General features: G+C 42.5%; 1 protein-coding gene across 1 annotated transcript in view; it reads left to right on the plus strand.

Annotated features, from left to right (window-relative positions):
* The window catches only part of exoc4 (exocyst complex component 4), a 106,379-nt gene that overhangs the window by 14,294 nt on the left and 78,112 nt on the right, over window positions 1-13,973 (plus strand). The window contains exon 8 of the mRNA XM_053415040.1: window positions 1,977-2,157. Coding sequence (XP_053271015.1) covers window positions 1,977-2,157 — 181 coding nt within the window. The remainder of the gene's footprint in view (window positions 1-1,976; window positions 2,158-13,973) is intronic.

Genomic DNA, 13,973 nt, shown 5'->3' on the forward strand with positions numbered 1-13,973 from the left:
TTTTATAGCCGCTGTATGGTAATGCATTTTGGCACAGATCAGGACAAAGGGGAGGTTCCAGTAATTTATTATCACTTTCTTTAACCCTGCGAGATGGAGGCCCCTGGTGGAGGTATGGGCTCTTCTGAATGATTTCTAGTTCTAATTAAATCAGCAGAAAAACTGATTATGAGGTTCAGGGAAGATCCAGTTAGATCTGAATGGGAAATATGAGGAGCTGGCTGGCATTGTCATGTTTACAAGAATATATTGAAGGTTTGCTCAGCTCACAGTATCTGTTTTTAAATCACATGACAGTTCAAGTTCCCCAGCAAGGTCCATTATCCAATAACAGATATTTTTATGAACTTTAATCTCTTGTCATTTGTCAAATTAAAAGCAAGGTTTCACTTACTGCCAATTAATTTGAACCCCGAACGACATGTCAGACGAGTGCACCGAAAGAGTGTCAGGGAGTTTGACTGTATTGATATTAACTCTTAATATCTCCACTCAAATAAAGTGGGCACTCACTGGCATGGGCGCACTGGGTTCTCATTCAGACTCGGCTAATATAACCTGTGTTCCCTCTTTACTTTGAAAGCTTTGTCCTTGCGCGGAAAGCAGCTAAGGCACAGTCTGTATGAAAGCACAAGCGCAGACGAGGCAACTGTGAGTTTCCGATCCACAGCGCAGCACTCAGATCAAGTGGAAGGTCAGTTTGGTTTTGGCTGCGCTCTCTTCTTCAGCCGGAGCCATTTAGAGCTAATGAGAGTAAAGCTGCTTGTTCTGTTCGGGTCCGCGTTTGGGCCAGCGCACTGCTTTGACATCAGCCAGCTCAGGTGATGTGTTTTATTACCGCAGGTGAAATATTTGTGAAAAGTTCCCATTAATGATTATTTTTCTATCACCTCGCGCATTTTCTTATGAATGGTCCATTTTTTTCATTTATTCTGCTTTACCTCAAGTAAGTTGTTACAAATAATAATATACTTCATTTATATTGCACTTCTCATTTCATAAAATGCATCTCAAGGTGGTTTACATTAAAAAGATGGTTAAAACCAAAACCTAAAAACACAGCATTTTAAAACAGCAAAGGATGTTAGAGCAATAAAGTCTTAAAACAGCAATGTTAAGATTAGGATAATACATGGTCAAATTTATTAAAAGCAAACCAAAGAAATATGTTTTTTTAACCTGTCGACAGATACATAGGGCAGTGAAAGCTTTCCCCCAAAATTTGTTGTATAGTTACATAAATATGCTTCACTGTAAAATGTTTTTTTTGCAGTTTATGCATAGTTTTACTTTTTAATTGCACCCTATTTACCTTGACTTTGTATACATTCAATGTTTTCATAGGAATAATTAACAAGATTGCTTCAGTGCACATTCATCAGGTGGCATTGAAGAAGGAAAAGAAAATCTAAGCAGCAGCTGAGATACACAATAATGTCTTAACGTACAGAGTGCACTACATTGTACATTAGGGATGCCACGAGTGAGGAGGTGAGACAACCCTGGAGAATGTGGCCATTAACTGTCGCAGCTCTGTGCAGATATTTAATGTCATTGTTGGCAATATGAAAAAAAACTTGTTAATTGGTTTGCTGGCTGGCAGCAGCAGTATATCACCTCACGCTGAGACTAATTCTCCCTTCCTTCTAATATTCAAATAGAAGCAGAATTCTGCTGAGGCTCAAGGCCAGTTTCTTTTCTTTATTAATGAAGTGTTGAGTGAATTCACTGCTGGTTGGGGTTTCTCAGAGCTTAGGGAAAGAAAAGGTTATGTTAAATTGCTTATATAACAAATGTTGCATTTCCAAATTCTTTTTATTTGTGCAAAAGTGAAAAAAAAACATCAAATTTTTGTTTATTTCTTTTAAATATTACCAAGACTCATTTCTCATAACTTCTCTCCATCCCCTCTCGTCTCGGAGTCCTTCCCACACTCACTCCTGCTCTCGTTCTGCTCTCTCTGCCTCCCTCTGCAGGCTGCTGCTGGAGCTGCTGGAGCTCCTGTTCGATAAGTTCAAGGCAGTGGCCCAGGCGCACAGCGTGGTGCTGGCCCAGCTGCAGCACATCGCGGTGCAGTGCCCGGGGGGGGCCCAGAAAGAGGGAATCAAGCTGTACGAGCAGGCGGACGTCTCTGCCAAGATCCAGACGGTGCTGCAGGTCAGTGTTCAACAGCAGTGATAGTAAAAACATCCCCAGACCATTGATATACAAACATATACGTGCTTAGTTTATCTGGCAGGTAACTGTACGCACATGAAAAGGACAAAAGCCACAAACATTAGAATAAATATGAAGCTGTAAACATCAATACTATGCAGATTAAATGGAAATCAAATGTTAGAAATGTGTTTGAAGAAACTGGATAATGCAATGCAGGGTTTGCCGTGTCGAGCAAAAACCTATAAATCTATTTGAATGTATTATTGTCTTCTTCTAGTGTCCATTCTTTTTAGCATCCCTCCTAATGGTATGGGTTTCATATTGTGGCACTCGACCCGGTGTCAAGTTAGTTTTCACGGTGAACTCTGGGTTGTTTGTGTCGCCCACCCTATCAGTCACAGCCCCAGGCATTTATTTTTCATTCCCCTCCACGGATATTTGCTCATCCTTGATTCCTCCGGTTTCTTAAAACATTGATTTAGTTCGTCCTCTCCTACAGTAAATGAATCAGTGGCGGAGCCGGCTGCGGTGTGATGGATGGCATTCAATCTGTCAGCGAGGAGCAGCGAGGGAAGGAGACGGGCGAGGCTTGATTGCTCAGATTAATTTTCGGTTCTTTAATTGGTGTGTATTTATGCGGGGTGTCCGCTCCCTGCCCCTGCGTGATTGGCTGAGGGGCTGAGCAGCTGTTGGACTGACCTATGGCGGATCTCGAAGGGAAAGTCTGCGGCAGTCGCTGCTGTCAAAGCGCTCGCTGGGTGTGTGTGTGTGTGTGTGTGTGTCTGTCTCCCTGTGTGTGTTGATAATGGAGAAATCTGAGCTCTCTCCGGTGCTCCTTCACTGCGACGCGTGTAATTTGAATTTATGACATTTTCCTGAAGCCTGCCTCACGTGTATAACAACACTTTAAGTTGCCTGAGAGCTGGATTTTCTTATAGATGAAGAGCTCGTGAGGAACTTTCTAGTGTAGGAAAGTACAGAAAAACACATTTTCTCAGCTAACATCATCCCCGCTACGGTGATCAATAGCGAAATCAGCATTAACATAAACATAAACATTTTTACATAAATAAAATGACAGAGCGTTTTGCTTCCAGGTTTTAAATGTATAGCCTGTTTACTTCAAGCTATCGCGTTCTGGCTCGTCTTCACACTCTTCGTCGGCTGGCAGGCTTGTGAATGCATAAATACAGGAGTGTGTAGGTGCACGTGTGTGTGTGTGTATCTCAAAGGTTGTGAATGTGCATAGGCATGTGCTATGATAGCTCTGTTCTAGCAGTGGGGTCACAGAAGGCATTAAGTCATTCCCCAGCATGCGACCGTTGCCAGCACCCAGTTACCAGGGACTCCCCCCCCCCCCCCATGTCCCTGCGATGTGAGATAATGTAATCTCTTGATTAGAATACTCATTACGTGAAATGAGGTTTTCTTATTCACTCACTGGTGTTATTATTTCCTGACCGATTGTATCAGTAGGAAGGCCCCCCCCGTCCACACCTCCCTCCCCTCTGCCATTTCTCTCACGTCTTGCTTGTTGCTTCCGTTTCCTCTTCTCCTTCTTCTCTTCCTTCCTCAGCCTCGTTCCTGCTGCCGCTGTATCACACTCCCTCAGTTTCCTAATGCCCTGTGCATATTCCTCTTGCTCCTTGTAATTTCCTTCTTGATCTCATTATCTTATTTTTTTTTTTCTCTCTCTCTCTCTCACAACTCCCACACTCGTTTTCACCCCCTTCGTTTAGCCCACTCTGTCTCGGAGAGTCAAATATCGGCAATGAGGGAAATTACTGCTCCCACAGTGGCACAGTGGTAAATATTACTGGATACTGACACAGTTCTTATCTCCTGTTTAAAGACCCCCGGAGGGGCAGGAACATGCTTGGCAATGGTTAGAATTTGGTCCTGAATTCTGTTAGCCCCTCATCTTGTTTCTTTCTTGAGTTTGTTATGTAAAAGTCACACTTCTAAAATTGGTTTGAAGGCTTAGAGAATTGCCTGCATAAGAGGCAATTCGTTTTTTTTGGTAGCGATTGCAAATTTGTTGAAAGTTGTTCAAGCATCTCTAACTTTTTGTCACCTACTTTTAATATATATCTGTCAATCTGGAGGAGGTGGGGTTTATGACCTGCACTGCAGCCAGCCACCAGGAGGCGATCAAGAAGATTTGGATTTGGCAATCTTTACATACAGTAAAAAATATTTGAATCCCTACAACTGCTTTTATACTGAAATCCCACAATATCTCAGATATTAAGAAGACTTACTATTAAATCTACTTGTTTACACTCAACCAAACAACGATGGCATAATGTTGCCACTTTGACTTTGGCATATCTGTGTTCCATGTCCCTCACATATCAATTCCTTCTGTGACTGCCTCGGCTGCCGGATTAATTCCCGAACAACAGCAATGCCCCCCCCCCATTCCTCCTATAAAGAGCAGCGAGCTGGAATACAGAACCGTTTGTATGAGAGAGGCTTTAGTTATTGCACTTAACGTCTTTGACATGTGCAGAAACCTCCGGGTACGTGTTATTTATTTCCTCACTTTGAGAGCTGGAGAAACCCGGTTGACCTTTTCACATGACAGACCAGCAGACGGATGCGAGAGCCGGCTACAGGCCTCGGCCGAGACACGCTCTTCATCAATATGTGGCTCAGGCCCAATAGGCTGAGAGTGGCACCAAGTAAAAACAAGCTTTTTAAAACCCAGGATATGTGTAGTGGTTCTAATCCCGGCTCAGAAATGCTGCAGTTTCTCCTCCTTGTATATTATTCTTTATTTCAGTAAGGAAGTATTGATCGGAGGCTTAAGAGACTGGATGGTAATCAGTGGTATTGATGCTGCGAGGAGTGTTTCAATGCCACTTCCCAATTTTTCCACTGGCTTCCTTTAGAATGCGTGTGAGTACATGTATCGATTATTCACACTGTTATTGAATTTGCATTTCTAAGTGCCCGCACCACCACATACCTTCGATAGTGCCTGCGACTGCATTTCTTCCGCCTACCATCAGAAACTCTCCTGTTCTTCAAAGCTGTTTGTTTCTTCTGAGGAATCTGTGGCTGGAATTTGTTTGTATTCAGAAAATAGGATACGGCTCCATCACACACTCGAGACGACCTGTCAGCGACTTTAATGTGATGTCATCCGAGTCATAACATAAAGTCCAAACAACATCACGCGCCAAGCGAGAAAATCCACAAGTTTCATTTAAATTATTAACCCAATAAAAGTCACAATACCCCATCAGGTAATTGGGTAACATAGTTGAACAAAGATCACAGTTCACAGACCTCCCCATGCATTCTTCATTAAGACCACCTAGTGGGAGTGTTATTTAGTCCTGTGTCTCCGGCTTCTGACGTCCGACACCTCTTGACCTTGTCGGCTGTTCAGTTTGATGCGGGCGAGTTTGTTAATTAGCTCGCCATTCGTGCATTCTGCCAGGATCCGTGGCCGGGTGACTGGCTCGCCGTGCCCGTTGTCTGCTGCGTGAGCGTGTGTGTGACTGTGTGTGTGTGTGACCAGAGTGCAAATCACACTTTTAATGAGTGGCATCCTCTCTGCAGACAAGGAACTCTGAGGCTTTGCGCTCAAAAATTATTGACGGGTGTTCGCTGTCTCGGTGCCGTCTTTAAGAACTGATCCTGGATCACAGATACTTGACCAGAGGAATCCAGCTTGTTCACATCCCTCTGTAGCAGGAGCTGAGCTGTTTTGATGTTGGCTCCACTGAAAGAGTCTGATTTTAAAAACAAACTGTGACTAGACGCATCTTGTCGAGGTAGATACTCAATATCCCTGCTTTAGAATACACTTTGAAACCCCAAGTGGGTTCTCAATTTGATTCTGTGATTTTCCTGAGCTTTGGTCATATATTCCAACACATTGCTTCTTTCATTCTTATGACGTTATTTTCCTGTTTTTACCCATCCCTGATCTCCCCCTCCTTATCGATTCAGACACCCACGAGACGAGACCCTCTATCTTCGTCTAAACCTGCTCCATATTTAATCATTTCATTGCCGCAGAAGTACCAAGACAAATGGGGGTATATTACGTTCCTGCCGGAGATATTTAAATATACAAGTGGCTTAAATATTCACAGCCTTCTCTCAGCGCATCAACAGAGTGAAAACGAGGTGAATTGAGCTGCCAGCGAGTAGCCAGAAGACAATGATCTCTTTTAATTAGATATGAGGCGCCGACATCGCCGCGTTGCTCTCGCCGCAACATTTTAATCAATGTGTCAGATTTATTCCGCCGTCCAGAGCGCTGTTATATTTACATATCGTCCCCCGTCTCCGTGGTATTGCAAAGTCTCATCTCTGTCAGCCCCAGCCCCCCCCCCCCCCCCTCACATCCACTACATCAACATCACCGGAGACTTAATCAAATGCTGATGCGTGTTTTCGCAGAAATTTCCTTTGACTGTTGTCGATACATTTTTATGACTTGACGTTGCGAGAGAGGACACAGTATTTGGTCCTGTGCTGTAAACGCCATCGATGAAGAACTCGGAGCTCTGTGATGAACAGTTTTCTCATTTGGGTACAAGGTGCTGCTGTGGTGGCAGATAGAACGAGCCCCCCCGGGGGGATTCATATCTAACTGAATAACATGCTGAACTTTGTTTACTGCAGTGCCGAAATGAAAAATGTGGCATCACCAGGGTCATTCTCTTCTACCTTGTTTTCATTTTTTGGGGGAATTATAGTTATTCTGAAACTCTGATATGACTTTGTATTCACCCTGCTATACGTAGGTTTTAAATTTAAATCATTATGGTTTTATAAAGTCATTAATTGAACACGTTGAAACCTGGAGAAACTCTATTTGAACTTAAAGCTTTCCAACATGGTACAGTTCACCCATATTTGAAACCAATTATGGTGAATGGTAACAGTGTCATCGCTCTATGTCTAAGTATATTGAAACATGTTTTCTCTTCCCTCCGGTTCCTCAGTTAAATATATTCAGTAATTATCGCTCCTGCAGCTTTCACTCTGCTGTTTTGACTAGTGGAGATGAAGCAATGGATTTGTAAAGGAGAGTATCCATAGCAACACCATTCTATTATTCCTCTTCACGTTGTTTTTTTTTTTTTTTTTAAACAAAAAGTACACATATCAATGTCAGGGACACGGCAAGGACACGGAGGGAAATAGAAATGGATTGGAGTGAACACACGGGCACATCTCCTTTTTCCTCCGTCAACAAGATAGTCTTCAAAAGATTGACTTGATGTGGCCCTCTCCAGGTGGGACCCCCCCCCCCCCCCCCCCCCCCCAGTGCAGTGCAGTGCTGCAGGGAGTAGTTGTGGCTGAAGCTCTGTCCAAACCTGTGAAGGTTATTGAAATTTCTGGAGCATAATCAATACAGGGATGTTTACAGAAACCTTTCTTTGACGGCCAAGGACACTTTGGGCTTTAACTTCAAACCAGCGCGGAGGGATATCAGTCAATATGTGTTGTGACAAGACACCAGCCATGGGACTTAGTGGGGAAACAGCCGATTTCAATGAGGCCCTGTGAAAGGAACAAAGCACTAAGATTTTTCTCTCGGCTGCTTCTTACGATGGATTAATAAGAAGGAGAGGATGTGAGCCAACGAAACAGAAAACCAAGCAACGGTTCATTTCTTTAATTTGTTGCCGAGTTTACCCAACCACAGGTGCTCACCTGCGGAACCTTGAGTGACGCCCTCCTAATTGCCCTGATTTGTCTGTAATGGACAGAACGGAGGACGAGGACACGCTTCCTGGAGGCACAAAGGGTGACACCGGGACATCTTGCGAGGAAGAAATAAACGGGAGTGCCGGTAATGAATTACGGGGGCAGAGTTCCGTGAAGCTTTTCTCCAATTCTTAATAGAACTTCGCACTCCAGCCCGGCGGACTGATTTAAGTTCTGGGCGAGACCCGAGCCACTCGAGTGCAGAACAAGCTCGGTCGCTTGATAGAATTACGTCGAACAGTTGTGGCGGAAATGATTGTCTTTGTCAGGAGAGCCCTTGAGAGAGATGAGTTTTGCATGTGTGCCCACTCGCACACACACAAGCACACAAACAGACAAACACGCACACTGGAGTTGATCTGAACTCTCGCGCTCGGTCTTATTATCCGGTGCGAAGAGCCGTTTGCCACGTGTGTCACATTTTTTTCATGTGCCGTCTCTTTCCCCAGCCCGCTGTTTCACAGATTCTCCCATGAATATTGATTTCCAGTGATGTCAGTGGGTTCCTTCACCCCGTGCCTGTTTCTCCATCAACCCTCTGAAACCTGTGAGGGGAAAGTTGAGGCGGAAGCCTGCTGATCTAATTTTCGAATGAAGAAACGTTTTTTTGGTGAATTAGTCCAGATCCGTCCACGCTGAAGAAGCTGCTAAGACGAGGCTTTGATGTTTAAATGCTGTAGTTTCAACCTGAACCCGACGAGAATGATAAGTGGAATGAGATACGAGTTTGTTTCCATCTGGTGCTGCCTGTTGCCAATTTAAAGACACAGCGAGAGAGAGAGAGAGAACGAGTGAGAGAGCGTGTTCATATTACATTTTCCTGATTTATCCCATTTCATGTCCACTGATGGCCGAGCCAGTTACATCAGATGTCGTGAACACTCCAGGATTCAACTAAAATTAGAACCGGCTCCCATTTGGCACCAATCTTCAATTAGTAACATTAAACCAGTCAATATGTTTATTTTTGTCACTTGTGGATCCTTGTGTTACTCTTTGTTTTGGCAGCTGCAAAACCTCACTGCTGTTTATTATCTCACCATCACGACTCAGCGCGTCATTCGTTGCATCTCTTGGTCACTTTTAATTCACTGGCACAAATCTTTCACAGACAGAGTGAACATGTTTTCCATCAGACAAACTGAAGTTGTTATTTCTCAGATTCAAGGTGGGTGATCCTTCGAAAACTTCCAACCTCAAAATGATTCACGATCATAATTTGATTCCGTCTTCTCCAATTTCTGGACCTTGGGAGAAGCTGCACATACCCGAGTGATGCTCCTTCACACAGCTCCAGTCACGGTGGTTTTTTCTACATCTGTCGTATCGCCTCAGAAAGTGTCGACCATTCCCCGACAAATTTTGCAGATAACTTTCCTTTGAGAAAGATCAAACTGGAAACGGTCGACCGACTGCCACACCACCCGGACGTTGAGTCCCCCTTTTGGCGTCTGTTCCTCAACCGCCATGCTTCCAGCTCGTGTTTGATCTGTTTAAAATGCATCACGCATGAAAGAGACTGGGAGAGAGTCCCAGTTTGACCAGTAAGCAAAGCTGTCAATCTGCAATCATTCTGTTGGTTTGTGAATGTCGGCCAGATCCTTGTTATTGGATTAGTCTGAACTGTCTCTTTTTAATTGACTGATAACCGACCTGTATCTTATTTATCTGATCATTTTCGAGCCAGCGTTACAGTGCAGTGCAGTTACAAACACATTTTAACTTATTATTGTCCTTTTTATTCACTGGTAAAAGACAGAATATAGACAAAAGTTGTGACGTTTTTTACTTATGCAACAGTTAGTACAGAAGTTTACCAGCACTGTTATAAATTGATGTGGGTTTTATCCTCGAACTTTGAATTAAATCAGAACTGAAGCTTCACACAAACACTGCCCTGCTATATTAGGAACATTCAGTGCTAGGCAACTAGCATTGTTTGCCTTATTTGTTTGGAACAGATGCTGCAAAGTGTCGTGTGGGTGATCGTTGTTTACTTTTATCGTAGTTATTGTAGTTTTCTATTATTAGGTACCTTGGAAGAAGTTGACAGCTTGAGATGATGTTGACTCACCACCTCGCATTAAAAGTTACGATTTTATATTTCAGGAATAAAGTGACTTTTGTTAAGTTTCTGACGTGATGCATTTGAAACTGCAAGTTTGTCCTTTATGAAAAGAGAACAACACAAACATTCTTGACAAATAAACATGTGTGTTGTTAAGCCTCTGAAATTGCTCTTTGTAATTAATTTGCTCACTCTGCAATGATATTGAGACATATTTAGTGTCCCATCCATAAACACACACTTGTGTTGACTTTGGCTTTGCAACAAGGACTTTTGTTTTACCAATTAGATTTGGAACCGACAAAGAAAATAATTAGGAAGCTTGAAGGTGACTTTCACAAAACTTTATTCTTGAGAGTTATTGGCTCTGCGATGTGTTTGCTGCTGATCTGAAGTAGATAGTTGAGGCTTGTCTACTTAAAGTTTTGTGCAGTCACTAAATTTACCGGGAGGTCCCTTAAGTAGAGGTGTGGATACCATCTTATTTGACTTCACTCAAAGGTGTTGAATCAGCAGCTACTGGTTATTTAACTGGGTCTCTTGTGTTTTATCTGTGTCCTCCTCCCTTCTCCCATCCTTCTATCCTTCTATGCCCGTTCTCTCTTTAGCATTCTGCTCAGTGCTCACTCGCCACATATAATCCTTTGCTCTTTCTATTCTCCACTACGCTTTCCCACCTTTATCTCTCCTTCTTCCCCCCCCTACCACCCCTCTGTGCAACTTTTCTGCCTCCCGTCCCTCCATCCCTCTCCCTGTCCTAGCAGTCCAGTTAATTGCCTCCAAAGTTCACTCTGTCTCTGGGCTAATGCAATTTAAGTAGGGTCGGAGCCCCTTCATCAGCCAGGCGCTGGCATTTCATTAAGTCTACTTGGGCGTTAGCTTGCAAGCAAGCGGGGGTTTCGCTCCATCAGCTCATCATTAGTAATTAATACACTGATAGGATTAGCTGCAGCATGAGGCCAGTGGCGGGTGGAAGCCTCGGTGTTGCCGGTTGGAGGGGACGTGTGTGATATGGCCTCCAGGACTCCCGGTGATGAGGGGAAGTGGGTTAGAGAGTAATTATGCGTATGGAGCACGGTTGTATGTGCCTGTTTAGCTTTATGTGAACATTTCGGACCGAGTGCTATGACACCTAACATAACATGTATCATGAGAAAGTTCACTTTTTGGGTTATTTTCTATAGTTTCAACATTTTACATTATGCAAAAAGTAAAAATATGACATACGATGATTTTGCAGTTTTATCTGACACAAAATTACACAAATTAAATTTTTCTTTGGACATTTACAATCCCATTTTCAGCAGAATCTTTCTCTGTCATAAGTTTAATCCACTCTCTACATGAGCCTGGATGCTGAGATAAAGCCTCTTACTGATAGCTGTGCCTTAGTAAGCCCTGGTGGAATGGGAGATTTATTCCATAAGAGACAAATCTACTGGGATTCTGCTAGAGAAGATACAAGAGTCACAAGTATTTCAAAAAACGCAATACCCCCAACAAAAGTTGTACCTATATACTTGTTAGATTTCCAACATTTATTATCTTAGGTAAGGCCCATTTTAATCACGTCCATGGGTGTAAAATAATATCCATGTAGAATTTTATAATGGATGAACTTCTTGCATCCCCTGTAGTCTTAGCAGCCTCTCATGAATCTTCCCTTATCTCATTATCAGGAACCCCTTGACATATTAAACCACAGTGCAAATTGTAGTGTGAGAATTTGAGATTTTCTTAATGAAATACTGATGCAGAATATAATATGGTACAAGAAAGTCTCCACTGCTTCTCTCTGTAGCCCAAAGACAAATGAATTATCTCTGCAGAGGTCACATGTATGTGTACTCCTTTTACCAGCCATTTATCTCATTGAAAGGATTATTTCAAAATACACACAATAATAGGGTTATTCCATATGTAAGAGTAGCTTTGTACTGCACTCACCCAGATTTGGTGTTCTCCCACCCATGTCCATTTTGAACGTTGTTAAAGTGGGTTAGGTGGACCTCAAGGCTCCATGTCCACCTAACCCTAACCCATGTTCCATCATTCCTTGTTTGGAAGAGCCAGTCCTCCATTAGCTCTTGAGGCAAACATATAATCTCTGACTGATACTTGGCATTTTTCCATTCCAGATGGTCCTTAATCATATGATTATATTGTTTATAGATTCCCTCAGAGATTAGATTATAGTGTTTTTTTCCCCCAATAAAGCGGGATTTATTCAATTCCATTATCCAGATTGTTCTATTTAACTAGTGGAAATTATATTTCCTAATTTTGACCCTGAACACAGCATCAGATCTGAATATATTCATTCCAATCAGTTAAACTGGAATGTAGGATTCCTGATTGCATGCACCTTGGGGTATCAACATAGCCTCAGGTTTATTGACCCTTTATTTTCCAGCCTGATATTTCAGAAGAAGATTCAATCATAGATAAAACATTAGGCACTGGGGAGACTTGGCTCTTTATAAGTAAAGCATTTCTAGTTATTTGTAACAAAAAAAATCAACCTCTTTTTTTGAAATATCATTAAAACCTGCTGTAGTACAATTTTTGATCGTAATCTTTTTCCTATCTCTGCTCTTGCAAATATGTGTGTGCACTTGAATTAATGGCGGCGCTAACATGTGAAGGCTTTCCCTTGCATGACGGGGGGTGCTCTCCGCAGCGTTAATTACATCATTATGGTCGGGATGGATCTCCATCTGCTCTACCATTACTCCTGTCCCACTCTGGGCTGACCCACTCTGCGCCTCAGAATTAGACACACACAGGCTAAATGGCTCCGCTAAATTATGAAGCTATTAGATATGGGAGGCTATTTTAGAACATATGTATTCACACAGAGAGAGGAATGAAGACGGGGCGAGCGGGAGAAAGGAAACGACGAACGGAGGTAGACGGCGCAAGAGAGAGAAAATAGAAATGTGAGAAATGAGAGATGGGGCAGTAAGAGAGTTTGAAAAATGAGAGCCAGTCAAAGCAACACAGGGAATGTGCAGATATAATGATAGAGTGGAGGAAGTTAACTTTCTCTATCGGGCCACGGCTTCGATGTGCTTGTCCTCGGCTATTGTTAGAAGTTGATAAGATTTTTATGAAGCATGATAAGACGTTGATGGATTTCACCATGGATCATGCAGACAGTTCAGGAAAATGGAGAACGCCGGTTTCAGCGGTGGTCATCAAATGCACCCAGTTATGTCAGTGGCCTTTTCTCTATCTCCAGGGTTTATTTCTTCTCTTTTTGTTGATAAAATGTTGCTGTGAATTGTAATAAACTGAGGTATTACAAGTCACGATAAATAGAAGACCTGCTGCTCATCAAATCTCGAGCTGATATCGTAGACATATATCTCTGCAGAGCAAGGAAATTGTAAATACACATTTCTTTGAAAATACATGAGAATAAATTGCAGTATAATATTCCCAGAAAGAAAAGAATGTAGTGTTACCACAGTGGGAACAGTCGCTGTGGAGAAATTGAACTTAGCACCTCAGTGAGCTGTGGTGTGAGGCAGCATCCCACCAGACAGTTAATGATCAAAACCCACTAGATTTATTTTAACAGTTTAACGATCTATTTTGGTCGTATGGATAAAAAAGGCAATTGTGAATAATCTTACAGGTGAATAGAGAACAGACAGGCCGAGTGTACAGGATATGATCCTGAGTGGGAGCTTCCAAGTCATTGATAAACTCAATGCGACATTATCTTTGGTGTAATAACATTAGGAGGAGTCAGATGAGGATAACATATCCCATCATGTGTTAGAGGAACTATTATAAGTGACTCTAGAGTGACACTAAAGAAATTCTAGAAATAATATGTTTTATGGACCAGTTTAGTTCGATGCAGACATTTGTTTTGTTTGTATTGACACTTTAGAATCTCCAATTAACTCAACCTACATCTCTTTGGACTGTGGAAGGAAGCCGGAGCAGCCAGAGAAAACCAGGATTCATCATTATCGTCCCTTCAAATTGTAGCCAGAGA

Source organism: Pleuronectes platessa, chromosome 22, assembly GCF_947347685.1.
Source record: "Pleuronectes platessa chromosome 22, fPlePla1.1, whole genome shotgun sequence".
NCBI lineage: Eukaryota > Metazoa > Chordata > Actinopteri > Pleuronectiformes > Pleuronectidae > Pleuronectes > Pleuronectes platessa.